Raw genomic sequence first — 27,139 nt, 5'->3', positions numbered from 1 at the left:
CATCCACAATACAGGGGGCGTGGCTTAGCAAGTGACGCATACACAATGCAGGGGGCGCGGCTTAGCAAGTGACGTCATCCACAATACAGGGGGCGTGGCTTAGCAAGTGACGTCATCCACAATGCAGGGGGCGTGGCTTTAGCGAGTGACGTCAACCACAATACAGGGGGCGTGGCTTAGCAAGTGACGTCATACACAATGCAGGGGGCGTGGCTTAGCAAGTGACGTCATACACAATGCAGGGGGCGTGGCTTAGCAAGTGACGTCATCCACAATACAGGGGGCGTGGCTTAGCAAGTGACGTCATCCACAATGCAGGGGGCGTGGCTTTACCGACCCCCTCCCACCCCCCCCAACAGAGCTTATAGCTCATCGGATTTCACACCCCACTAATCCCCCACACCATGCGTAGTTGTTATTGTTGTTAATCTTTATTTTTTTTCGGTAAAGTCACGTAAATAAAAAAATAAATTTTAAATAATACTTTTCAATGAAATTTTCTTTAAAATAAAAAAAGATATTTATTTGTTTTTATTTTCTATCTAGGAGACTTTACGGAAAGAACCAAGAATATGAATGCCTGCAAGTCACGAAAGTTTTTTCGGTTAAGTCACGTAGATAAACAAAAAGATAAAAATAAATTTAAAATAATAATTTTCAATGAAATTTTCTTTAAAAAAAAAGATATTTAAATTTTTTTTATTTTCTATCTAGGAGACTTTACGGAAAGAACCAAGAATATGAATGCCTGCAAGTCACGAAAGTTTTTTTCGGTAAAGTCACGTAGATAAAAAATAAAAAATGATAAAAATCAATTTAAAATAATAATTTTCAATGAAATTAAAAAAAAAGATATATTTTTTTAAAATTTTCTATCTAGGATACTTTATGGAAAGAACCAAGAATATGAATTCCTGCAAGTCAAAATGTTTTTGTTCTTGTTTGTTGTTGATATTGTTGTTGATGATGTTGTTGATGTTGTTGTTGAGGTTGTTGTCGATTGCACATGGCGGCCCTCTGGCTTCACGCGCCCGCCGCCTACGTCACGAGGCGTGTCACGTGACGCCGGGGAGCGGTGGCGGTCGTGTTGGGAGAGTTCCTTTTTAGCTGAGAGACACGGGGACAGAGAGAGACACGGGGAGAGACACGGAGAGAGACACGGGGAGAGATACGGGGAGAGATACGGGGAGATACACAGAGAGAGACACGGGGAGAGACACAGAGACACGGGGAGAGACAGCGGACGCTGTGGGAGTACGCGTCACCCAAGGTGAGACACGGGGAGAGACACGGAGACACGGAGACACGGGGGGAGACACGGAGACAGACACGGGGACACGGGGAGAGACACGGGGACACGGAGACACGGGGAGAGACACGGAGACACGGGGAGAGACACGGAGACACGGGGAGAGACACGGAGACACGGGGACACGGGGAGAAACACGGGGACACTGAGAGACACGGGGACAGACACGGGGAGAGACACGGATACACGGAGAGAGACACGGGGACACTGAGAGACACGGAGGGGCAGTAACTTTATTGAGGCCGGAACGCGGAAACTCAGAGAGCAGTGGGGAAGTCGCGTAGACACGGAAACACGGAGACACTGAGACGCTGAGAGACGCTGAGACACGGAGAGAGACACTGAGACACTGAGACACGGGGACACTGAGAAATGGAGACACGGGGACACTGAGACACGGAGAGAGACACTGAGACACGGAGACACGGAGAGAGACACTGAGACACTGAGACACGGAGACACGGAGACACGGGGACACTGAGAAATGGAGACACGGGGACACTGAGACACGGAGAGAGACACTGAGACACGGAGAGAGACACTGAGACACTGAGACACGGAGACACGGGGACACGGGGACACTGAGAAATGGGGACACTGAGACACGGAGAGAGACACTGAGACACGGAGAGAGACACTGGGACACTGAGACACGGAGACACGGGGACACTGAGAAATGGAGACACGGGGACACTGAGACGCTGAGACACTGAGAGAGACACTGAGACGCTGAGACACGGGGAGAGACACTGAGACACTGAGACACGGGGACACGGAGACACGGAGACACGGAGACACTGAGACACTGAGACACGGAGACACGGAGACACTGAGAAATGGAGACACGGAGACGCTGAGACACGGAGAGAGACACTGAGACACGGGGAGAGACACTGAGACACTGAGACACGGAGAGAGACACTGAGACACGGGGAGAGACACTGAGACACTGAGACACGGGGACACGGAGACACGGAGACACGGAGACACTGAGACACTGAGACACGGAGACACGGAGACACTGAGAAATGGAGACACGGAGACGCTGAGACACGGAGAGAGACACTGAGACACGGGGAGAGACACTGAGACACTGAGACACGGAGAGAGACACTGAGACACTGAGACACGGAGAGAGACACTGAGACACACGGAGACACACACTGAGAGACACACACTGAGACACCGAGACACAGTGAGAGACACACGGAGACACACACTGAGAGACACACACTGAGACACAGTGAGACACACACGGGGAGACACACTGAGACACACACACGGGTAGACACATCACGATGTCTCTCCGGCCGCGGGACGCTGTGGAGGAGATGACCCCACAGCAACAGCAGCAGCCGCTGTGGAAACGTGAACTCCTGGACCGCAGGAGGAGGAAGGGGGTGCCCGACATCTTGAGCCACCACCTTCATCAGCAGCAGCAGAAGCAGCAGCAGCAGAAGCAGCATCAGCAGCAGCAGCAGAAGCAGCATCAGCAGCAGCAGAAGCAGCAGAAGCAGCAGCAGCAGAAGCAGCATCAGCAATGCCAGAATCAGCAGCAGCGTCAACAGGAAAACCACCACCTCCAGCAGAAGCAGCATCAGCAACATCAGCAGCAGCATCAGCAGCAACAGAAGCAGCAGCATCATCATCAGCAGCAACATCAGCAGCAGAAGCAGCTTCAGCAGCAGCATCAGCAGCAGCAACATCAGCAGCAGCAATACCAGCAGCAGAATCATCATCAGCAGCAGCAATATCAGCAGCAGAATCATCATCATCAGCAGCAGCATCGTCAACAGGAAAACGACCACCACCAACACCACCAACATCAGGACAACCACTACGTTCACCGCCACCATCACCACCACCACGATGACCACGATTCGACGGGCGCGTCGGATGGCGCCGGCGGTGCCAGCGAGGTGCTGGTTCTGCAGGAGAAGCTCCGTCCGGTACGCGAGAACCCCTTCGTGACGCGCGAGCGAGACCGGCGCTCCACCGCCGGCGGCCTCGGCCTGGGCCCGGGGGCCGCGCGGGCCTCTTCGCCGGCCCAGGACCCGCTGCTGGAGCTCTACAGCCACATCCCGGGCATCCGCACCATCCGTGCCGACAACATCATCATCATCGAGTCCGACCCGGACTACTACCTGCAGCGGACTAAACCGGCGGTGCCGGCGGCGGGGTCGGCCGCCGCTGCCAGCGCCGGCGGCCCTCCGGTCACGGCCACGATCAATGCCCGGGAGGTCCTGGTGATCCGCGACGGTCGGGACGACGGTGAGGAGGCCCGTTCGCCCGCCGACAGCAACGACGGGGGGGGCGGCTTCACGCTCCAGGGCCGCGTCAGCAGCCTCCTGTCGAGGTTCGACGGGCCCCGCGGCCGCTCCAGGGAGCCCGGCAACACGTGGGGGCCGAGGCGGTCGGCCAGCGCTGACGACCTGCTGAGGGGGGGCGACGACGAGCGGGGGGGCGGGGGGGGTGGGACGCCCCGGGGCAAGCGGCACGGCTCGCCGGACGGGGCCCCGCGCGCTCGCAAGTCCGCCACGGTCGCGGCGAGCCGCCCGCGTTCTCGGCCGACGTTGCCGCCGCCGCCGCCGCTGCTGCTGCCGCCGCCGCCGTCGCCCGGCGGGGGCCGCTCGGAGGGTTTCCTGGCCAACGGCGCCACGGGCCGGGAGCCGGGCCTCGTCTCGCCTCGCGACGGCGCCGCCGAGGAGCCGGGCAGCCCCTTCACGCCGCGGTCAAAGAATTCGTTCACCGTGCACCCGGAGAAGATCGCCGGCCTGCACCCGCCGGCCGCGTCCGCCGGGAACGCCTCCCCGAGGTCGCCGGATCGGCTCAAACCGTCGCTTCCCGGCGGTAGGCCCGGGCCGCGCGGTGCCGGTTCGGCGACGAGGCCAAAATCCCCGACGGTCCGGAGCTACGAGCTGCCGCGGCCGCCGCCGCCGGCGTCGCCCGCCAAAGCGTCGCCGCCCGCAACGACCCAGGGCTTGAAATCCTGGACATCCACCTCCCTCGACCTCCATTCCACCTCCTCGTCGTCGGTGCGAGGCCCCGACCCGCCGCTGTTGCCGTTGCCCACGGCACGCGGCCCCCGCGTCCTGTCGGGGCCTAACTTTGAGATCCGTCCGGCGGTACGACCGGACCTGGCCGACGTGGCCTCGTCCGGGGACAGGCAGGCGCAGGCCCTCAACATTCTCCGCCGCGAGTCCGGCTACTCCATCACCGTCATCCCCAAGCCCCGCCAGCCCGCCGGCGGGGCGGCCGTCGCGGTGGCCGCCGAACGGACCGCCGACGCGCGGGGCAGGGAGCCGATGCCCGACTCGAACCCCGGGCCGAACGGCAAGTCTGCGCCGACAGCTGCCGCCCCGGTGCCGGAATCGCCACCGCCTCCTCCCCTTTCTCCCAGGCCGCCCGTCGTCTCGTCCCCCACCTTTCGGCGGCCGGCCGCCGCCATTCCGCCCCTGCCGCACCGCGCGCCGCTGTCACCTCCGTCGGGCCGTTCGGCGTCGGCGTCGGCGGCCCCTTCGCCCGTCCCTCCGGCCTCCCCTCCGCCCGCCAGGAGCCCCCTCGGGCCTTCCCCGGCCTACGCCGCGGAAGACGCGACGCGGGACGCGCCGCTGCCCAAGTCGAACATCGACGACGTGATCCTAGGACCGCCGGACAGCCCGGGCATCCGCATCAAGCGCGGCATCGGCAACAGGGCATCGGGGGGTGCCACCATTACCAAGGAGCCGGGCAATTCCTACCGGATCACGCCGGCGCCGCGGAAGCCGGCGGTCCCGGACGCGGGTCGCGCCGAGGTGGACGCTGGGACCCCGACGCCGACGCCGAGGGTGTTGGAGAACACCCACACGCCGCTCGGTCAGCTGGTAAAGAAGCGGTTCCCGCCGGCCGACGAGATCGAGGTGATCGGCGGCTACCAGCGCCTGAGCAAGTCCTGCCTCCTGTCCGGTGCCCGCAACAAGAAGGTGAGAGGGGCGCGACTTGGCACTGCAGCCGCATTCACCCCATGCCCAGCACTGCAGCCGCACTCACCACACACAGACTCACCACACAGACTCACCACACACACACACCACTCACTCACCACACAGAGACACACAGACTCACCACACACAGACTCACCACACAGACTCACCTTACAGACTCACCTCACAGAGACACACAGACTCACCACACACACACACCACTCACTCACCACACAGACTCACCTCACAGACTCACCACACAGACTCACCACACAGACTCACCTTAGACTCACCTCACAGAGACACACAGACTCACCACACACACACACCACTCACTCACCACACAGACTCACCACACAGACTCACCACACGCCCACCACTGCAGCCGCACTCACCACACTCACCACTGCAACCACACTCACCACACTCACCACACTCACCACTGCAACCGCACTCACCACACTCACCGCACTCACCACACTCACCACACTCACCACTGCAACCGCACTCACCACACTCACCACACACTCACCACTGCAACCGCACTCACCGCACTCACCACACTCACCACTGCAACTGCACTCACCACACTCACCGCACTCACCACACTCACCACTGCAACTGCACTCACCACACTCGCCACACTCACCGCACTCACCATACTCACCACACTCACCGCACTCATCACACTCACCACTGCAACTGCACTCACCACACTCACCGCACTCACCACACTCACCACTGCAACTGCACTCACCACACTCACCGCACTCACCACACTCACCACTGGAACCGCACTCACCACACTCACCACACTCGCCACACTCACCACACTCACCATACTCACCACTGCAGCCGCACTCACCACACCCACTGCAGCCACACTCACCCCACGTGCTGCATCGCAGCTTTGCACGTCCAACTTTGCAGTGTCGCTCACCAGGTGCAGTGCTCATTTAAGGCCGAGCCGACCTAGACGTGGGAGGGAGGATGGCCCGGGGCGGGTTGCAGGGTTGGTGGGCCGCAAACGGGATTCGAGTGTTTGCCGTGGTCTTGGCAAGTTGATCCTTGATCGAAGGGGGCTTTTTGAGATTTGCCGACACGTTCGCAAAGAAATGAATGAAAAAAAAAATCTTGGCAGTGCCGAGCCAAAGTATAACCAGTAAAAACTAAGTTTTTCACTATAAATCCTTTATATGCGTGGCGGCTAGAGTCCTCTCGTCCTCTGGCTTGAGATGGCTGCCACCTGATGGGTCAGATGATTGCATTGCACCATTAAGCAATTGGTAATTAAATATAATATTTTTGTCCTAAAAAGTGTAAAATTTTGGGAAAATTTTTTCACGAACATTAATTGTCACGCACAACGAGTCTGTGTGCAACATGTCGGCTCGATTGGATCACGGGAAGTGGGTTAAAAAACGACCGAAAGATTTGCACGGTCGAAAGCAAGCAAGCAAACTTAATATAAAGGATTTAAAAATACATGGATTCACAATCAGTTCACAATAAATTCGCAAGAAGTAAATTCCAAATCGGTTCACAATCAATTCACAAGAATATAACTTCACAATCAATTAATTCACAACTTGGCAGTGCCAAGCCAAAAATAAATCGATTCACAATCAATTCACAATACATCAATTCACAACTTGACATTGCCAATTAAAAAACAAAATCAAATTTACAACCAATTAATAATGAATTAATTCACAACTTTAGCAGTGCCAATTAGAGCATAATGAATCAATTCACAATAAATTCACAATGAAATCAATTAACAATTAATTCACAATGAATCAATTCACAATAAATTCACAATGAAATCAATTCACAATTAATTCACAATGAATCAATTCACAATGAATCAATTCACAATGAATTCACAATGAATCAATTCACAATTAATTCACAATGAATCAATTCACAATAAATTCACAATGAAATCGATTCACAATTAATTCACAATGAATCACTTCACAATGAATCAATTCACAATCAATTCACAATGAAATCAATTAACAATTAATTCACAATGAATCAATTCACAATAAATTCACAATTAAATCAATTCACAATTCATTCACAATGAATCACTTCACAATGAATCAATTCACAATCAATTCACAATGAAATCAATTAACAATTAATTCACAATGAATCAATTCACAATAAATTCACAATTAAATCAATTCACAATTCATTCACAATGAATCAATTCACAATGAATCAATTCACAATTCATTCATTCACAATGAATCAATTCACAATGAATCAATTCACAATCAATTCACAATACATCAATTCACAATCAATTCACAACTGTGGCAAGTGCCAAGCCAATATTTTGATTTAAAGCTTTCGTGACTGCAGGGATTCATCTTCTTGGTTCTTTCGGTAAAGTCACGTAGAAGGGAAGTAATAAAATAATAAAAATAAAACATAATAGAATTATTCTCACGACGTTTCGGCCACAACGCAAGCAGCCGTCCTCAGGTGAAAACCAGGTCCGTCGAAGCGACACATTCAGACTCTGTCGCCTCGACGGACCTGGTTTTCACCTGAGGACGGCTGCTTGCGTTGTGGCCGAAACGTTGTGAGAATAATTTTATTATGTTTTATTTTTTTTATTTTATTACTTCCCTTCTACGTCATGACTTTACCGAAAGAACCAAGAAGATGCCAAGCCAATAGCAAATTGAACAGCGTGTCCACCCACCCACGTGGTTCAACGGCTATTTAGTAGGCCACAGAGACGCCGCGGCCTTGCCTAGATCGCCTGCCGGCTTTGTGCGAGCGACCCCCCGCCCACCACCCCACCCAGGGGCGGTGCCCTCCAGGCTGGTCGGGCTCGTGTGGGCGTCTCGTGGTGATGGTGGTGGTGAGGTTGTTAAGCCATGATGAGGTTCAGCGAAGATGATACTAACATTGTCCACAGACTAACATTGTCCATAGACTAACATTGTCCATAGACTAACATTGTCCATAGACTAACATTACCCATAGACTAACACTGCCCATAGACTAACACTGCCCATAGACTAACATTACCCATAGACTAACACTGCCCACAGACTAACACTGCCCATAGACTAACATTGCCCACAGACTAACACTGCCCATAGACTAACATTGCCCATAGACTAACACTGACCCATAGACTAACACTGCCCATAGACTAACACTACCCATAGACTAACATTACCCATAGACTAACACTGCCCATAGACTAACACTACCCATAGACTAACATTACCCATAGACTAACACTACCCATAGACTAACATTACCCATAGACTAACACTGCCCATAGACTAACACTACCCATAGACTAACATTACCCATAGACTAACACTACCCATAGACTAACATTACCCATAGACTAACACTACCCATAGACTAACATTACCCATAGACTAACACTACCCATAGACTAACATTACCCATAGACTAACACTGACCCATAGACTAACACTACCCATAGACTAACATTACCCATAGACTAACATTACCCATAGACTAACACTGCCCATAGACTAACACTACCCATAGACTAACATTACCCATAGACTAACACTACCCATAGACTAACATTACCCATAGACTAACACTGACCCATAGACTAACACTACCCATAGACTAACATTACCCATAGACTAACACTGCCCATAGACTAACACTACCCATAGACTAACATTACCCATAGACTAACACTGACCCATAGACTAACACTACCCATAGACTAACATTACCCATAGACTAACACTGCCCATAGACTAACACTACCCATAGACTAACATTACCCGTAGACTAACACTGCCCATAGACTAACACTGCCCATAGACTAACACTACCCATAGACTAACATTACCCATAGACTAACATTACCCATAGACTAACACTACCCATAGACTAACATTACCCGTAGACTAACACTGCCCATAGACTAACACTGCCCATAGACTAACATTACCCATAGACTAACACTGCCCACAGACTAACACTGCCCATAGACTAACATTGCCCACAGACTAACACTGCCCATAGACTAACATTGCCCATAGACTAACACTGACCCATAGACTAACACTGCCCATAGACTAACACTACCCATAGACTAACATTACCCATAGACTAACACTGCCCATAGACTAACACTACCCATAGACTAACATTACCCATAGACTAACACTACCCATAGACTAACATTACCCATAGACTAACACTGCCCATAGACTAACACTACCCATAGACTAACATTACCCATAGACTAACACTACCCATAGACTAACATTACCCATAGACTAACACTGACCCATAGACTAACACTACCCATAGACTAACATTACCCATAGACTAACACTGCCCATAGACTAACACTACCCATAGACTAACATTACCCATAGACTAACACTGACCCATAGACTAACACTACCCATAGACTAACATTACCCATAGACTAACACTGCCCATAGACTAACACTACCCGTAGACTAACATTACCCGTAGACTAACACTGCCCATAGACTAACACTGCCCATAGACTAACACTACCCATAGACTAACATTACCCATAGACTAACATTACCCATAGACTAACACTACCCGTAGACTAACATTACCCGTAGACTAACACTGCCCATAGACTAACACTGCCCATAGACTAACACTGCCCATAGACTAACACTGCCCATAGACTAACACTGCCCATAGACTAACACTGCCCATAGACTAACACTGCCCATAGACTAACACTGCCCATAGACTAACACTGCCCATAGACTAACATTACCCATAGACTAACACTGCCCATAGACTAACACTGCCCCACAGACTAACATTGCCCACAGACTAACATTGCCCATAGACTAACACTGCCCATAGACTAACACTGCCCATAGACTAACACTGCCCATAGACTAACACTGCCCATAGACTAACACTGCCCATAGACTCACACTGCACATAGACTAACATTACCCATAGACTAACACTGCCCATAGACTCAACACTGCCCATAGACTAACACTGCCCATAGACTAACATTGCCCATAGACTAACATTGCCCATAGACTTACATTGCCCATAGACTAACATTGCCCATAGACTAACACTGCCCATAGACTAACACTGCCCATAGACTAACATTACCCCCTCATAATGGGTCTCTATGGGCTCTGTGGGTCTCTGTGTATCTCTGTGGGTCTCGATGTATCTCTGTGTGTGTCCATGGGTCTCTACGGGTCTCTGGGTCTCGATGCGTGCCCACAGTTTCGCCGGATGAGTTCTTGCTCTTCATGGATATCTTACGAAAGCAAATGGCTTTGTGCATTTGATAGTTTAACGTGGCAATTACCTGTTTACCCAGGAGGGTTTGTGCATAGTTCAGATGTCTGGCCAAATATATATTACAGTACGCGCATTGTGTGTGTGTGTTTAGCTGTGACAGGAAGACGGATAACCCGGGGGGGAGATCATACAGAACAAGGGGACATCATACAATCTCCACTCACCCACTCTGTAGGACAGGGGGAGATCATACAATCTCCACTCACCCACTCTGTAGGACAGGGGGAGATCATACAAACTCCACTCTGTAGAACAGGGGGAGATCACACAACCTCCACTCACTAACTCTGTATAACACGGGGAGATCACACAAACTCCACTCTGTAGAACAGGGGGAGATCACACAAACTCCACTCACTAACTCTGTATAACAGGGGGAGATCACACAAACTCCACTCTGTAGGACAGGGCGAGATCACACAAACTCCACTCACTCTGCAGAACAGGGGGAGATCACACAAACCCCACTCACTCACTCTGTAGAACAGGGGGAGATCATACAAACTCCACTCACTCACTCTGTAGAACAGGGGGAGATCACACAAACTCCACTCACTCACTCTGTAAAACAAGAGGAGATCACACAAACTCCACTCACTCTGTGGAACCGGGAGATCGTACAAACTCCACTCACTCACTCTTTAGAACAGGAGGAGATCACACAAACCCCACTCAGTCTGCAGAACAGGGGGAGATCATACAAACTCCACTCAGTCTGCAGAACAGGGGGAGATCATACAAACTCTACCCACTCTGTAGCACAGGGGGAGATCATACAAACTCCACTCACTCTGCAGAACAGGGGGAGATCATACAAACTCTACCCACTCTGTAGCACAGGGGGAGATCATACAAACTCCACTCACTCACTCTGTAGAACACGGGGAGATCATACAAACTCCACTCACTCACTCTGTAGAACACGGGGAGATCACACAAACTCCACTCACTCTGTAGAACACGGGGAGATCATACAAACTCCACTCACTCACTCTGTAGAACACGGGGAGATCATACAAACTCCACTCACTCACTCTGCAGAACAGGGGGAGATCATACAAACTCCACTCACGCACTCTGTAGCACAGAGGTAGAACACACAAACTCCACTCGCTCTGTAGAACAGGGGGAGATCATACAAACTCCACTCACTCACTCTGCAGAACAGGGAGAGATCATACAAACTCCACTCACTCTGCAGAACAGGGGGAGATCATAAAATCCCCACTCACTCTGTAGAACAGGGGGAGATCATACAAACTCCACTCACTCTGTAGAACAGGGGGAGATCATAAAATCCCCACTCACTCTGTAGAACAGGGGGAGATCATACAAACTCCACTCACTCTGTAGAATAGGGGGAGATCATACAAACTCCACTCACTCACTCTGTAGAACAGGGGGAGATCACACAAACTCCACTCACTCACTCTGTAGAACAGGGGGAGATCACACAAACTCCACTCACTCTGTAGAACACGGGGAGATCATACAAACTCCACTCACTCACTCTGTAGAACACGGGGAGATCATACACACTCCACTCACTCACTCTGCAGAACAGGGGGAGATCATACAAACTCCACTCACGCACTCTGTAGCACAGAGGTAGAACACACAAACTCCACTCACTCGCTCTGTAGAACAGGGGGAGATCATACAAACTCCACTCACTCACTCTGCAGAACAGGGAGAGATCATACAAACTCCACTCACTCTGCAGAACAGGGGGAGATCATAAAATCCCCACTCACTCTGTAGAACAGGGGGAGATCATACAAACTCCACTCACTCTGTAGAATAGGGGGAGATCATACAAACTCCACTCACTCTCTCTGCAGAACACGGGGAGATCACACAAACTCCACTCACTCTGTAGAACAGGGGGAGATCATACAAACTCCACTCACTCTACAGAACAGGGGGAGGTCACACAAACTCCACTCACTCTCTCTGCAGAACACGGGGAGATCATACAAACTCCACTCACTCACTCTGCAGAACAGGGGGAGATCATACAAACTCCACTCACTCACTCTGCAGAACAGGGGGAGATCATACAAACTCCACTTTGCAGAACAAGGTGTGGGGGGTGGGGGGGGGGGAGGGAATCATTCACTCTCCACGCAGGCAGGCGTCGAACCCAGGTTCAACGTCGTCGTGAAGGTCCGACGTTTTAGCACCCGCATAGCTGCCCTGCCCGCATCCCATACCGAGCATAATTGCCGCCGAGAAATCGCCCGGCAGCCCGCGTTCCAGAGAGGGCTTTTAAGTACCCAAGGGTGTTGATATTCGTGGCATGTGCGTGTCCTGGCTGGGTGTGGGTGCCTAGGTCAAGTTGACTCAGCCTAACACTACTTCCTCGTGTGCCTCGAACGAATGCGTCCCCCCCCCCCCCCGGTTCGGTGTGTTGGAGTTAGTCGTGTCGAAACGTCGCCACTGGGGAGACAAAGGCGGTCGGGCGTGGTGGTGCTGGCCACCCACCCCCTCTGTGTGTGCCACAGTGCCGGTAGCCTTCATAGGTGCTGCTGCTACTCGCTACTAACAGCACTTGCCCCTACAGTCTATTAGAGGCTACACGGGGGATCTTTGTCTGTGTGTGAGGTGCTAGCTAACAGCACCGGCCCCCTGCAGTCTGTTGGAGGCTACACGGGGGGTCTTTGTCTTTGTAAGTGTGAACATCGCCACTGGGGAGACAAAGGCGGCCGGGCGTGGTGGTGCTGGCCACCCACCCACCTCTGTGTGTGCCACAGTGCTGGTAGCCTTCATAGGTGCTGCTCGCTAACAGCACTTGCCCCTACAGTCTGTTGGAGGCTACACGGGGGGTCTTTGTCTTTGTAAGTGTGAACATCGCCACTGGGGAGACAAAGGCGGCCGGGCGTGGTGGTGCTGGCCACCCACCCACCTCTGTGTGTGCCACAGTGCTGGTAGCCTTCATAGGTGCTGCTCGCTAACAGCACTTGCCCCTACAGTCTGTTGGAGGCTACACGGGGGATCTTTGTCTTGGGCTTGTGTGTCAACGTATGTGTGGGGGGAGGAGCGGTGGCGCTCTGGTTAGCGCTACGCCGCGCTCCGAACCCAGCGAACCGAGTTCGATTCCCGCTCGCGGCCAACATCGGTGACGAATTTTCTTCTGAGCTGGTCCTGGGCTTCCCCTAGGTCAACTCGGCCTCATGAGTACCTAGTGCGGTGTGTAGTAAACATCGCCACTGGGGGAGACAAAGGCGGCCGGGCGTGGTGACTGGCTACCCACCACCTCGTGCAGGCTATCCGGGGATCTTTGTCTTTGTTTGTCTTGGTTGATTGAGTGGGTGGGTGGGTAAGAGGATTTTTGGGTGATTGAGTGGGTGGGTGGAATGAGTGGGTGGGTGACTGAGTGATGGAGTGACTGAGTGAGAGTGATGGGGTGAGTGAATGATTGAGTGGGTGAGTGGGTGGGTGACTGAGTGATTGAGTGAGTGATTGGGTGAGTGATTGAGTGAGTGAGTGGTGAGTGAGTGGTGAGTGAGTGGGTGAGTGAGACAGACATGAGTGAGTGAGACAGACACCCATAGACACCCATAGACACCCATAGACACCCATAGACCCCCAGAGACCCACAGAGCCCCACAGGGACCCATAGACTCACAGAGGCTATAAGTATGTGTCTCTATGAGATACCCACAGAAACCCATACTCATATACGCCCATACTACAACGAAACTATTTCCATTGTTAGCAGGTGTCAAGCCCCTCTGAGCATGTAAGCTCTGTTTCAGAAGCGACGTTGGTTGTCGCAAACGATAGTTCAACAAAGTGACTCATCTTCATCATCATCGTCACCACGTGGAAATGCACAGCAGCAGTCAAACACTCTTAACGCGTGGTGACGTTCATTCTAAATGTGGAGGGGGAAAACCGGAGGACACGGGAGATTTAATCCACGCGACCACGGGGAGAGAGAGAGAGAGACACGCAGACTGCAAATCTACAGCAGCAGGCGTCGTCAGGGTCGGGATCGAACCCACGACCTCCTGCGTACCAGGCGAGGTAGTCAACATCTCCTAGCCACCGTGATGACGATGATGAGAGAGAGAGACACGCAGACTCCAAATATACAGCAGCAGGCGTCCTCAGGGTAGGGATCGAACCCACGACCTCCTGTACACCAGGCGAGGTAGTCAACATCTCCTAGCCACCGTGATGACGACGATGATGAGAGAGAGAGACACGCAGACTCCAAATATACAGCAGCAGCAGCAGGCGTCGTGAGGGTCGGGATTGAACCCACGACCTCCTGTGTACCAGGCGCTCACAGTACTTGGGTGGGGGTGGTGGTGGTGGTGGTGGGGGTGGTGGTGGTGGTGGTGGGGGGGTGGTGGGGGTGGTGGTGGTGGTGGTGGTGGTGGGGGTGGTGGGGGTGGTGGTGGGGGTGGGGGTGGTGGTGGTTGTGGTAGGGGTGGTGGTGTTGGGGGTGGTGGTGGTGGGGTTGGGGGTGGTGGGGGTGGTGGTGGGGGTGGTGGGGGTGGTGGGGGTGGTGGGGGTGGTGGGGGTGGTGGGGGTGGGGGTGGTGGTGGTGGTGGTTGTGGTAGGGTGGTGGTGTTGGGGGTGGTGGTGGTGGGGTTGGGGGTGGTGGGGGTGGTGGGGGTGGTGGTGGTGGTGGGGGGGTGGGGGTGGTGATGGTGGGGATGGTGGTGGTGGTGGGGTTGGTGGTGGTGGGGTTGGTGGTGGTGGGGGTGGTGGTAGTTGTGGTAGTTGTGGTGGTGGTGGGGGTGGTGGTGGGGGTGGTGGTGGGGGTGGGGGTCACCGTGTGATGTGTAAACGCACCTCGGGGTGACAGTGGCAATGCGGAAGAGTCTCCGGTGTCTCGAAATGCGACACAGCCAGCCCGGCTGGTTCCCAGTCGTTTGGGGGCATCGCGGTGGCTCGGATTTGTTGACGACCTCGCCTGGTACGCAGGAGGTTGTGGGGGTCAGGAGGTCGTGGGGGTCAGGAGGTCGTGGGGGTCAGGAGGTCGTGGGGGTCAAACCCGACCCTGACGACCCCTGCTGCTGTAGATTTTGAGTTTGCGTCTCTCTCTCATCATCATCATCACGGTGACTGGGAGATGTTGACTACCTCGCCTGGTACGCAGGAGGTCGTGGGGGTCGATCCTGACCTTGACGAAACCTGCTGCTGTAGATTTGGAATTTGCGTGTCTCTCTCATCATCATCATCACGGTGGCTAGGAGATGTTGACGACCTCGCCTGGTATAAAGGAGGTCGTGGGTTCCATCCCGACCCTGACGACACCTGCTGTAGATTTGGAGTTTGCCTGTCTCTCTCTCTCTCTCATCATCATCATCACGGTGGCTCGGAGATGTTGACTACCTCGCCTGGTACGCAGGAGGTCGTGGGGGTCAAACCCGACCCTGACGACGCCTGCTGTATATGTGGAGTCTGCGTCTCTCTCTCATCATCATCATCACGGTGGCTAGGAGATGTTGACTACCTCGCCTGGTATACAGGATGTCGTGGGTTCGATCTCTAGCCTGACACCTGCTGCTGCTGTAGATTTGGAGTCTGCGTCTCTCTCTCTCATCATCATCATCACGGAGATGTCGACTACCTCGCCTGGTACGCAGGAGGTCTTAACGTCACGCGTTTCGAGTGTTTGTCTGCTGTTATAAATTGCCGCGTGATGATGATGACGATGGGCCACGTGCTTGACCTGTCGTTTGTGATGGACCATCTCGCTTCTGACCAACAGCGACTATACAGCAGAGGTCGCAAACGGGTTTTGATTCCTTACCCGTACCCGTACCCGGCCGCACCAGGGTCGCAAACGGGTACCTGTACCCGTACCCGGCTGTACCCGTACCCTATCTGTACCCGGCCGGGTACGGGTAGGGTACGGGTATCGGGTACCCGATTGCGACCTCTGGGATGAAGCCATGTTGCAGGCGCGGGTGGGTTGATTCTAGGAACTTGAATTGTGAGAAGAGACAAGACGTTGGGAAATGAGTGACAAACGGTGACTCACCAGTGACTCACGGCCTACCCGTACCCGGCCGCACCAGGGTCGCAAACGGGTATCCGTACCCGTACCCTACCCGATACCTGGCTATCCGTACCCAGCTGGGTATCGGGTAGGGTACGGGTACGGGTACCCGATTGTGACCTCTGTCCAGCGTTGCTTCTGACACTGAAACCCCAGGGGGGGGAGGGGGGCCTTCACCCTGGAAAAATCTCAAAATAGTTTTGCTTCAGTTTCTTTGCCACGAGAAGAGACGGAAGTACTGCAGGAGGTATCCAACTCCACCCCGGGCTGGTCTGGGGCAGACGAGTACAGCTGTTGGCACATTGTGTTCCATGGTGGTGGCGGTGGTGATGGTGGTGACGATGGTGACGATGGTGGTGACGGTGGTGATGATGGTGGTCACGGTGGTGGTGACGGTGGTGATGGTGGTGGTGATGGTGGTGGTGATGGTGGTGATAGTGGTGACGATGGTGGTGGTGATGGTGATAGTGGTGGTGTTGATGGTGGTGATGGTAGTGGTGGTGGTGGTGATGGTGGTGATGATGGTAGTGGTGGTGATGGTGACGATGGTGGTGATGGTGGTGGTGATGATGGTGACGATGGTGACGGTGGTGATGATGATGGTGATGGTGGTGATGATGGTGATGGTGGTTATGGTGGTGATGGTGGTGGTGGTGATGTTGGTGGTGACGATGGTGGTGATGGTGGTGGTGATGCAGTGTGGGGAGCGGTGGTGTAGCGGTTAGCGTTACGCTGCGCTATGAACCCGGTGACCCGGGTTCGATTCCCGCTCACGGCCAACACCGTCAGTGATGATTATCTGAACCGGTCTCGGGCCTCGCCTTGGTCGACTCGGCCTCAAATGAGTACCTGGTGCGGTGTGTAAAAATCGCCACTAGGGAGACAAAGGCGGCCGGGCGTGGTGTTGGCCACCCACCCCCTCGTGTGCCGTGCCGGCCTTCATAGGTGCTCGCTAACAGCACTTGCCCCTACAGCCTGTTAAGACTACAGGGGGGTCTTTGTCTTTGGTGATGGTGATCGTGGTGGTGATGATGATGGTGGTGGTGATGATGGTGGTGGTGTTGATAGTGGTGACGGTGGTGGTGGTGATTAGTGGTGATGGTGGTGATAGTGGTGACGGTGGTGGTGATAGTGGTGACGATGGTGGTGGTGATGGTGATAGTGGTGGTGTTGATGATGGTGGTGATGATGATGGTGGTGGTGATGATGATGGCTGTGGTGGTGTTGGTGATGTTGGTGGTGGTGGTGGTGATGGTGATAGTGGTGGTGGTGATGGTGGTGGTGATGGTTATAGTAGTGATGGTGGTGATAGTGCTGATGGTGGTGATGATGGTGATGCTGGTGATGATGGTGGTGGTGATAGTGGTGACGATGGTGGTGGTGGTGGTGATAGTGGTGGTGATGGTGGTGGTGATGGTGGTGGTGATGATGGTGGTGATGATGATGGTGGTGGTGATGGTGATAGTAGTGATGGTGGTGATAGTGGTGATGGTGGTGATGATGGTGGTGATGATGACGATGTTGGTGATAGTGATGGTGATGATGATGGCTGTGGTGATGGTAGTGATGGTGGTGATGGTGGTGGTGGTGATGATGGCTGTGGTGATGGTGGTGGTGGTGATGATGGCTGTGGTGATGGTGGTGGTGATGATGGTGGTGATGATGGTAGTGGTGGTGATGGTGACGATGGTGGTGATGATGGTGGTGGTGATGATGATAGTAGTGATGGTGATGGTGGTGATGATGACGATGGTGGTGATGGTGTTGGCGATGTCCGTGGCACTACCACTGCTTTTCGACCTCTGCATGAAGACTGCCGGTGCAGCAGCCCCTCTACACCATCCCCAAGAACCGCCAAACCGGGTCGCGGCGCCTACCCTCCCCCCCCACTAGGTCCACTCGGCCCTAAACGAGCGCCCGTCACGTTGTGTACACAAGAATTGTCGGAAACCAAAGAGCTCAGCCGGGCGTGGCACACGCACCACACCCACACGCCCGGTCTGTGTGTGTGTGCCGGCCTTCATAGGGTGCCGCTAAGAGCCCTTGCCCCAACAGCCTGTTACAGGCTACACGGGGGACCTTTGTCTTTGTGGTGCTGGCCACCCACACGCCCGGTCTGTGTGTGTGTGCCGGCCTTCATAGGGTGCCGCTAAGAGCCCTTGCCCCAACAGCCTGTTACAGGCTACACGGGGGACCTTTGTCTTTGTGGCGCTGGCCACCCACACGCCCGGTCTGTGTGTGTGTGCCGGCTAGCATTCATAGGGTGCTGCTAACAGCCCTTGCCCCAACAGTCTGTTGAGGCTATATGGGGGACCTTTGTCTCTGCGGTGCTGGCCACCCACACGCCCAGTCTGTGTGGGTGTGCTGGCCTTCATGTGGTTCTGCTGCTGCTGCTGCTAACAGCCCTTGCCCCAACAGCCTGTTACAGGCTACACGGGGGACCTTTGTCTTTGTGGCGCTGGCCACCCACACGCCCTGTGTGTGTGTGCCGGCCTTCCTTCATAGGATGCTGCTGCTATTCGCTGTTAACAGCCCTTGCCCCAACAGTCTGTTGAGGCTATACGGGGGACCTTTGTCTCTGCGGCGCTGGCCACCCACACGCCCGGTCTGTGTGTGTGTGCCGGCCTTCCTTCATGGGGTGCTGCTGCTGCTGCTAACAGCCCTTGCCCCAACAGTCTGTTGAGGCTATATGGGGGACCTTTGTCTTTGTGATGGTGGCCACCCACCCCCCTCTGCGTGTGACGCATTGCCGGCCTTTAACGGCGCTGCTGCTGCTGCTGCTCGCTGCTAACAGCACTTGCCCCGTCAGTCGGTCGAGGCTATACTGGGGGGATCTTTGTCTTTGTGCGAGTGAATGAGTGTGTTGGGGAGACAAAGGCGGCCGGGCGTGCGAGGTGCTGGCCACACACCGCACCTCGTCAGTGCCGCAGTCAGTGGCTGTCTCCATAGGTTGCTGCTGTCACTATGAGTGGGTCTCTGTGAGTGTGGGTCTCTGTAAATGTGTGTCTCTGTGGGTCTCTGTGAGTGTGGGTCTCTGTGGGTCTCTATGAGTGTGGGTCTCTATGAGCGTGGGTCTCTGTGAGTGTGGGTCTCTATGAGTGTGGGTCTCTGTGGGTCTCTATGAGTGTGGATCTCTGTGGGTCTCTATGAGTGTGGATCTCTGTGAGTGTGGGTCTCTGTGGGTCTCTATGAGTGTGGGTCTCTGTGAGTGTGGGTCTCTGTGGGTCTCTATGAGTGTGGGTCTCTATGAGTGTGGGTCTCTGTGGGTCTCTATGAGTGTGGATCTCTGTGAGTGTGGGTCTCTGTGGGTCTCTATGAGTGTGGGTCTCTGTGAGTGTGGGTCTCTGTGGGTCTCTATGAGTGTGGGTCTCTGTGGGTCTCTGAGTGTGGGTTTCTGTGAGTGTGGGTCTCTATGAGTGTGTGTCTCTGTGGGTCTCTTTGAGTCTCTGTGAGTGTGGGTCTCTGTGAGTGTGGGTCTCTGTGAGTCTCTGTGAGTCTCTGTGAGTGTGTGTCTCTGTGGGTCTCTGTGAGTCTCTGTGAGTGTGGGTCTCTATGAGTGTGGGTCTCTATGAGTTTCTATGAGTGTGGGTCTCTGTGGGTGTGGGTCTCTGTGAGTGTGGGTCTCTATGAGTGTGGGTCTCTGTGAGTGTGGGTCTCAATGAGCGTGGGTCTCTATGAGTTTCTATGAGTGTGGGTCTCTGCGGGTGTGGGTCTCTGTGAGTGTGGGTCTCTATGAGTGTGGGTCTCTATGAGTTTCTATGAGTGTGGGTCTCTGTGGGTGTGGGTCTCTGTGAGTGTGGGTCTCTATGAGTGTGGGTCTCTGTGAGTGTGGGTCTCAATGAGCGTGGGTCTCTGTGGGTCTCTGTGAGTGTGGGTCTCAGTGAGTGTGGGTCTCAGTGAGTGTGGGTCTCAGTGAGTGTGGGTCTCTGTGGGTTTCTGTGGTTCTATGAGTGTGGGTCTCGATGAGTGTGGGTCTCTGTGGGTTTTTGTGGGTCTCTGAGTGTGGGTCTCTATGAGTGTGGGTCTCTATGAGTGTGGGTCTCTTTGAGTGTGGGTCTCTATGAGTGTGGGTCTCTCTGTGTGTGGATTTCTATGAGTGTGGGTCTCTATGAGTGTGGGTCTGTGTGGGTCTCTATGAGTGTGGGTCTCTGTGGGTCTCTATGAGTGTGGGTCTCTGTGGGTCTCTATGAGTGTGGGTCTCTGTGGGTCTCTATGAGTGTGGGTCTCTATGAGTGTGGGTCTCTATGAGTGTGGGTCTCTATGAGTGTGGGTCTCTCTGGGTCTTTTGGTCTCTGAGTCTGTAAAATCAACCTCACGCGTTTACAAGATTTGGTTGCTGCTATGAATGTCCACGCGATCACGACGACGATGACGACGACGATTTTGATGAAGCCACTTGGTCTAATCCTTCGTGATGTCCAGGTAGCCTCTGACCAAAGCGCTACCACGGAGTAGCTGAGTGGACGCCGCTACACCTCGTCAAATAAAAACAGTTGAGTTTTAACGCCACCCCCCCGTAAACCAAAGGTCTCCCGGCCTCCTGACGTTCTGCCGTGAAGTGACACGATTGGCATGCAAATCTCTCCCTCTCTCCGTCTCTCGCTCGCTCACGGCCGAGACGGCATTACAGCCCGGTTCTAAAGTGCAGCGGCGAGGGTTCAATCGTGGAGTGGTCTGGAAGGAAAGTCGGCCGTGGCTATGAGACGCTGACTCCCTCGCCAGCTGTGCAGGGAGGTCGTGGGTTCGATCCCGACCCTGACGATGCCTGCCGCTGCCTGCCGTTGTATATTTGGAGTCTGCGTCTCTCATCATCATCATCATCATCACTGTGGCTAGATGTTAACTAGCTCGCCTGGTACGCAGGAGGTCGTGGGTTTAATCCCGACCCTGACGACGCCTGCTGCTGTATATTTGGAGTCTGCATCTCTCATCATCATCATCACGGTGGTTAGGAGATGTTGACTAGCTCGCCTGGTACGCAGGAGGTCATGGGGGTCAATCCCGACCCTGACGCCTGCTGCATATTTGAAGTCTGCGTGTCTCTGATCATCATCATCATCATCACGGTGGCTAGGAGATGTTAACTAGCTCGCCTGGTATGCAGGAGGTCGTGGGTTCGATCCCAACCCTGACGCCTGCTGTGTATTTGGAGTTTGCGTGTCTCTCTCTCATCATCATCATCACGGTGGCTAGGAGATGTTGACTACCTCGCCTGGTGTGCAGGGAGGTCGTGGGTTCGATCCCAACCCTGACGATGCCGGCCGCTGTATATTTGGAGTTTGCGGTGTCTCTCTCTCTCTCGTCGTCATCATCATCATCATCACAGTGGATGTGTCAACTAGCTCGCCTGGTACGCAGGAGGTCGTGGGGGGTCAATCACGACCCTGACGCCTGCTGCATATTTGGAGTTTGCGTCTCTCTGATCATCATCATCACAGTGGCTAGATGTTGACTACCTCGCCAGCTGTGCAGGAGGTCGTGGGGGTTAATGCCGACCCTGATGACACCTGCTGTGTGTTTGGAGTCTGCGTGTCTCTGATCATCATCATCACGGTGGGCTAGGAGATGTTAACTAGCTCGCTTGGTATGCAGGAGGTCGTGGGGGTCAATCCTGACCCCGACGCCTGCTGCTGTATTTGGAGGAGTTTGCGTGTCTCTCTCTCTCGTCATCATCACGGTGGCTAGGAGATGTTGACTACCTCGCCTGGTGTACAGGATTTCGTGGGTTTGATCCCAACCCTGCTTCTGCTGTAGATTTGGAGTCTGCGTGTCTCTCTCTCTCCCCGTGGTCTCGAGGATTTTTCTGCGGTTCCTCCGGTTTCCCCCCCCCCCGCCAGATTCATAGTCAACATCAACCACGTTTAGAGTGCTTGCCTGCTGCTGTACATTACCACGTGATGATGATGATGATAATCCAGCTGCTATGATTTGAGGTATCCCAGTGGTTGCATCCGAAAAACTCAGTGGGGTCTTACTCAGAGGTCGCAACCGGGTACCCGATACCCGTACCCTACCCAATACCCGGCTACCCGTACCCGGCCGGGTACGGGTACCCGTTTGCGACCCTGGTGCGGCCGGGTACGGGTACGGGTAGGCCGTGAGTCACTGGTGAATCACCGTTTGTCACTCATTTTCCAACGTCTTGTCTCTTCTCACAATTCAAGTTTCTAGAATCAACCCACCCGCGCCTGCAACATGGCTTCATCCCAGAGGTCGCAATCAGGTACCCGATACCCGTACCCTACCCGATACCCGGCTACCCGTACCCAGCCGGGTACAAGTAGCCGTTTGCGACCCTGGTGCGGCCGGGTACAGGTAAGGAATCAAAACCCGTTTGCGATCTCTGGCTTTACCTGGTCACAATCATTTAGTTTTAGCATGGGTATTTGTGGGTTTCTATGGGGTATTTGTGGGTTTCCTATGAGTGTGGGTCTGTATGAGTCTCTATCATCCTATAGAATCGAGATCGCGCGTTGAGACTGTTTGACTGACACTTGATTGAGTCCTGTGGTCAAAATAATAATATTGAAAAATACTCTTTTTAAATCCTTTATATTAAGTTCGCTTGCTTGCTTGCTTACGACCGTGCAAATCTTTCGGTCGTTTTTTAACCCACTTCCCGTGATCCAATCGAGCTGACATTTTGCACACAGACTCGTTGTGCGAGACAATTAATGTTCGTGAAAATTTTTTTTCCAAAATGTTACACTGTTTAGGGAAAACAAATTAAATATTTAATTACCAATTGCTTAATACTGGCAGACAATCATCTGACCCATAGGTGGCAGCCATCTCAAGCCAGAGGACGAGAGGACTCTAGCCGCCACGCATATAAAGGATTTATAGTGAAAACTTTGTTTTTACGGGTTATACTTGTTTTATTAAAAACACGCTTTAGTGAAATGTACCGTACGAGTAATGGAAAAACTCCAAGACTCCAGGAAGTGGCCCCGATGCTTGCCATGACGTAGGTACGTCAGTTGAGTGTGGACAATTAGACCCAAGCCGAAAAATAACAGGTAAAACATAATGTTTCAAAATATATTTATAATTTTTAATAATAGAATATAGTATTGTCATCAGTAAGACATAAGTATACCAAGTTTGCATTCGATACCGCATTGGGAAGTGGGTTTAAAAATTGAGTTACAAAATTAGAAGATACAACAACAACAGAGTGAGTTCAATGAAAGCGTGTAAATAACATCATCAGCCGCACCTAGTCTACACAACAAAGGCTCATTCCTAACAGCGTGTTAGCGACGTTGGGTCTCTGTGGGTCTCTATGAGTTGGAGTTAACATCGTTGGGTCTCTGTGGGTCTCTATGAGTTGGAGTTAACATCGTTGGGTCTCTGTGGGTCTCTATGAGTTGAAGTTAAAGTCGTTGGGTCTCTGTGGGTTTCTATGAGTTGAAGTTAAAGTCGTTGGGTCTCTGTGGGTCTCTATGAGTTGGAGTTAACATCGTTGGGTCTCTGTGGGTCTCTGTGGGTCTCTATGAGTCGGAGTTAAAGTCGTTGGGTCTCTGTGGGTCTCTGTGGGTCTCTATGAGTTGGAGTTAATATCGTTGGGTCTCTGTGGGTCTCTGTGGGTCTCTATGAGTTGAAGCAACAACGTTGCTGGGAATTAATTAATTAATTATATTCCCCCCCCCATAACTCCCTCCCACCCCCCACGTTTCACCACCACCACCACAGCGGGGAAAGTCCCAACCGCATTCTATAAACGCCAGCGGGGGGGAGGGGGGGTCGAAGGTCAGGTTTGCTGCTGCCCCTCGGAGAGATGTGGTCAGATAATGGTGCCTGGGGCGGCCTCCTCCTGCTGCCCCAGCGAGACGTCCACTAGCAGCTCCAGCGCTGTGCTGTCGTCGTCGTAATAATCATCGTCATCGTTGTCAACATTTTTGTCGTCATCGTCGTCATCGGCATCATCGTCGTCGTCGTAATAATCATCGTCATCGTTGTCAACATTTTTGTCGTCATCGTCAGCGTCATCGTCGTCATCGTCGTCGTAATAATCATCGTCATCGTCGTCATCATCGTCGTCATCGTCATTGTCGTCGTCGTCGTCATCGTAATAATCATCGTCATCGTTGTCAACATCATTGTCGTCATCGTCGTCATCGGCATCATCGTCGTCGTCGTAATAATCGTCATCATCGATGTCAACGTCGTCGTCGTCGTCATCGTCATCATCATCGCGTGGCAATTTAAAGCAGCAGTCAAATCCTCCAACCGCACATTGATTCGACAGACTCACGGAGACCCATGCTCATAGAGACCCACAGAGACCCATACTCGTAGAGACCCACAGAGACCCATACTCGTAGAGACCCATACCCACGGAGACCCACGGAGACCCACGGAGACCCACGGAGACCCACGGAGACCCACGGAGACCCACAGAGACCCACAGAGACCCACAGAGACCCACAGAGACCCACAGAGACCCACAGAGACCCACAGAGACCCACAGAGACCCACAGAGACCCACAGAGACCCACAGAGACCCACAGAGACCCACAGAGACCCACAGAGACCCACAGAGACCCACAGAGACCCACAGAGACTCATAGAGACCCATACTAAAACCAAACTTTTATTTGACCAGGTAAGGCCCCACTGAGTCGCTATGTTTTCCGAAGTGACTTACACATCACAAATGACAGCTCAACAAAGGGGGATTAACGTCATCACAACGTGGAAATTGAAAGCAGCGGCCAAATGCTCTAAACGCGTGGCGACGTTGATTCTAAACGTGGAGGGAAAAACTGGAGGACCCGGAGACAAATCCACGCGACCACGGGGAGAGAGACAGAGAGACGCAGACTCCAAATATACAGCAGCAGCAGCAGCAGGCGTCGCCAGGGTCGGGATCGAACCCACGACCTCCTGTACACCAGGCGAGATAGTCAACATCTCCTAGCCACCGTGATGATGATGAGAGAGACACGCAAACTCCAAATCTACATCAGGTGTCAGGGTCGGGATCGAACCCACGACCTCCTGTATACCAGGTGAGGTAGTCAACATCTTCTAGCCACCGTGATGATGATGAGAGACACGCAAACTCCAAATCTACATCAGGTGTCAGGGTCGGGATCGAACCCACGACCTCTTGTATACCAGGCGAGGTAGTTAACATCTATGGATCTTTATGGGTCTCTATGTGAGTCTATGGGTCTCTGTTGTGTGAGTCTATGGGACTCTGTGTGAGCCTATGGGTCTCTGTGTGGTGAGTCTATGGGTCTCTGTGTGGTGAGTCTATGGATCTCTGCTGTGTGATGAGTCTATGGGTCTCTGTGTGATGAGTCTCTGGGTCTCTGCCGTGCGAGTCTACGGGTCTCTGCTTTGTGATGAGTCTATGGGTCTCTGTGTGATGAGTCTACGGGTCTCTGCCGTGCGAGTCTATGTGTCTCTATGTGTCTCTATGCATTTTTCGATTACTCGGCAGGGACTTTTAGATTCCGCACGCGATAAGCTGCCGCTGGTTCAAGTCCCAGAATCAGAAGCTGTATTCAGACTCTGCAGGAGGAATCTGATGATCTATAAAGCTCTTTAACTCACCGATGTCCAATTCAACAATAGAGTTTTACGTTTTCTGTTGGAACTCACACTTACCCCCCCCCGTGCCCCCCAAACCCCCCCCTTGTGCCCCTCCCCCCTTTGTGCCCCTCCCCCCTCCACGCCCCTCCCCCCTTCCACGTGACTCAGATGAAGATCTCCTTTAGCGAGTCGGAGGCGATGTTTGAGTATCCGTCGGAGAGCTCCCTGCTGGAGGGGCTGGACTCTGACGATGAGGGCGGAGGAGGTGGAGGAGGTGGGGGCAGCTCCTCTGACGAGGGTGGAGGGGACGAGGAGGAGGAGGGGGGCGGGGGGAGGGGCCACCCCACCCCCCGCAAGGCGGCGACCTTCACCCTGCCACGGCCGGAGCTGCAGAGTAGCATGCCCAGCCAGCACTACGCATCAGGTGGGAACCACGTGGTGACGGTGGTGGTGGTGACGGTGGTGGTGACGGTGGTGGTGGTGACGGTGGTGGTGGTGACGGTGGTGGTGACGGTGACGGTGGTGGTGGTGACGGTGGTGGTGGTGACGGTGGTGGTGGTGACGGTGGTGGTGGTGACGGTGGTGGTGGTGACGGTGGTGGTGGTGGCGGCGACGGTGGTGACGATGGTGGTGGTGACGGTGGTGACGGTGGTGACGGTGGTGGTGGTGACGGTGGTGGTGGTGGTGAGGGTGGCGGTGGTAACGGTGGTGGTGACGGTGGTGTTGACGGTGGTGACCGTGGTGACGGTGGTGACGGTGGTGACGTGGTGATGGTGATGATAGTGATGTTGATCATCATGTTGATGACTGATGATGATGACGTTGACGACGACGATGACGATGATGTTGACGACGATGTTGACGACGATGTTGACGATGATGTTGATGATGATGACGACGATGACGACGACGATGATGATGACGACGATGACGACGATGTTGACGATGATGTTGACG

General features: G+C 53.4%; 2 protein-coding genes across 2 annotated transcripts in view; one reads left to right on the top strand and one right to left on the bottom strand.

The window, feature by feature from the left end:
- Positions 1-1,008, bottom strand: part of LOC133361188 (uncharacterized) — a 24,561-nt gene extending 23,553 nt beyond the window's left edge. The window contains exon 1 of the mRNA XM_061580072.1: positions 1,005-1,008. Within this exon, the coding sequence (XP_061436056.1) occupies positions 1,005-1,008 (4 nt within the window). The remainder of the gene's footprint in view (positions 1-1,004) is intronic.
- A 65-nt stretch (positions 1,009-1,073) lies between these two features.
- LOC133361187 (taperin-like) overlaps positions 1,074-27,139 on the top strand; it is a 29,824-nt gene continuing 3,758 nt past the window's right edge. The window contains exons 1-2 of the mRNA XM_061580071.1: positions 1,074-5,271; positions 26,351-26,507. Coding sequence (XP_061436055.1) covers positions 2,608-5,271; positions 26,351-26,507 — 2,821 coding nt within the window. The 5' untranslated portion in view covers positions 1,074-2,607. The remainder of the gene's footprint in view (positions 5,272-26,350; positions 26,508-27,139) is intronic.

This window comes from Lethenteron reissneri, chromosome 71, assembly GCF_015708825.2.
Source record: "Lethenteron reissneri isolate LAM-NWPU_2019-01 chromosome 71, ASM1570882v1, whole genome shotgun sequence".
In the NCBI taxonomy this organism is placed as follows: domain Eukaryota; kingdom Metazoa; phylum Chordata; class Hyperoartia; order Petromyzontiformes; family Petromyzontidae; genus Lethenteron; species Lethenteron reissneri.
This window is presented reverse-complemented; position numbering and strand designations above follow the sequence as displayed.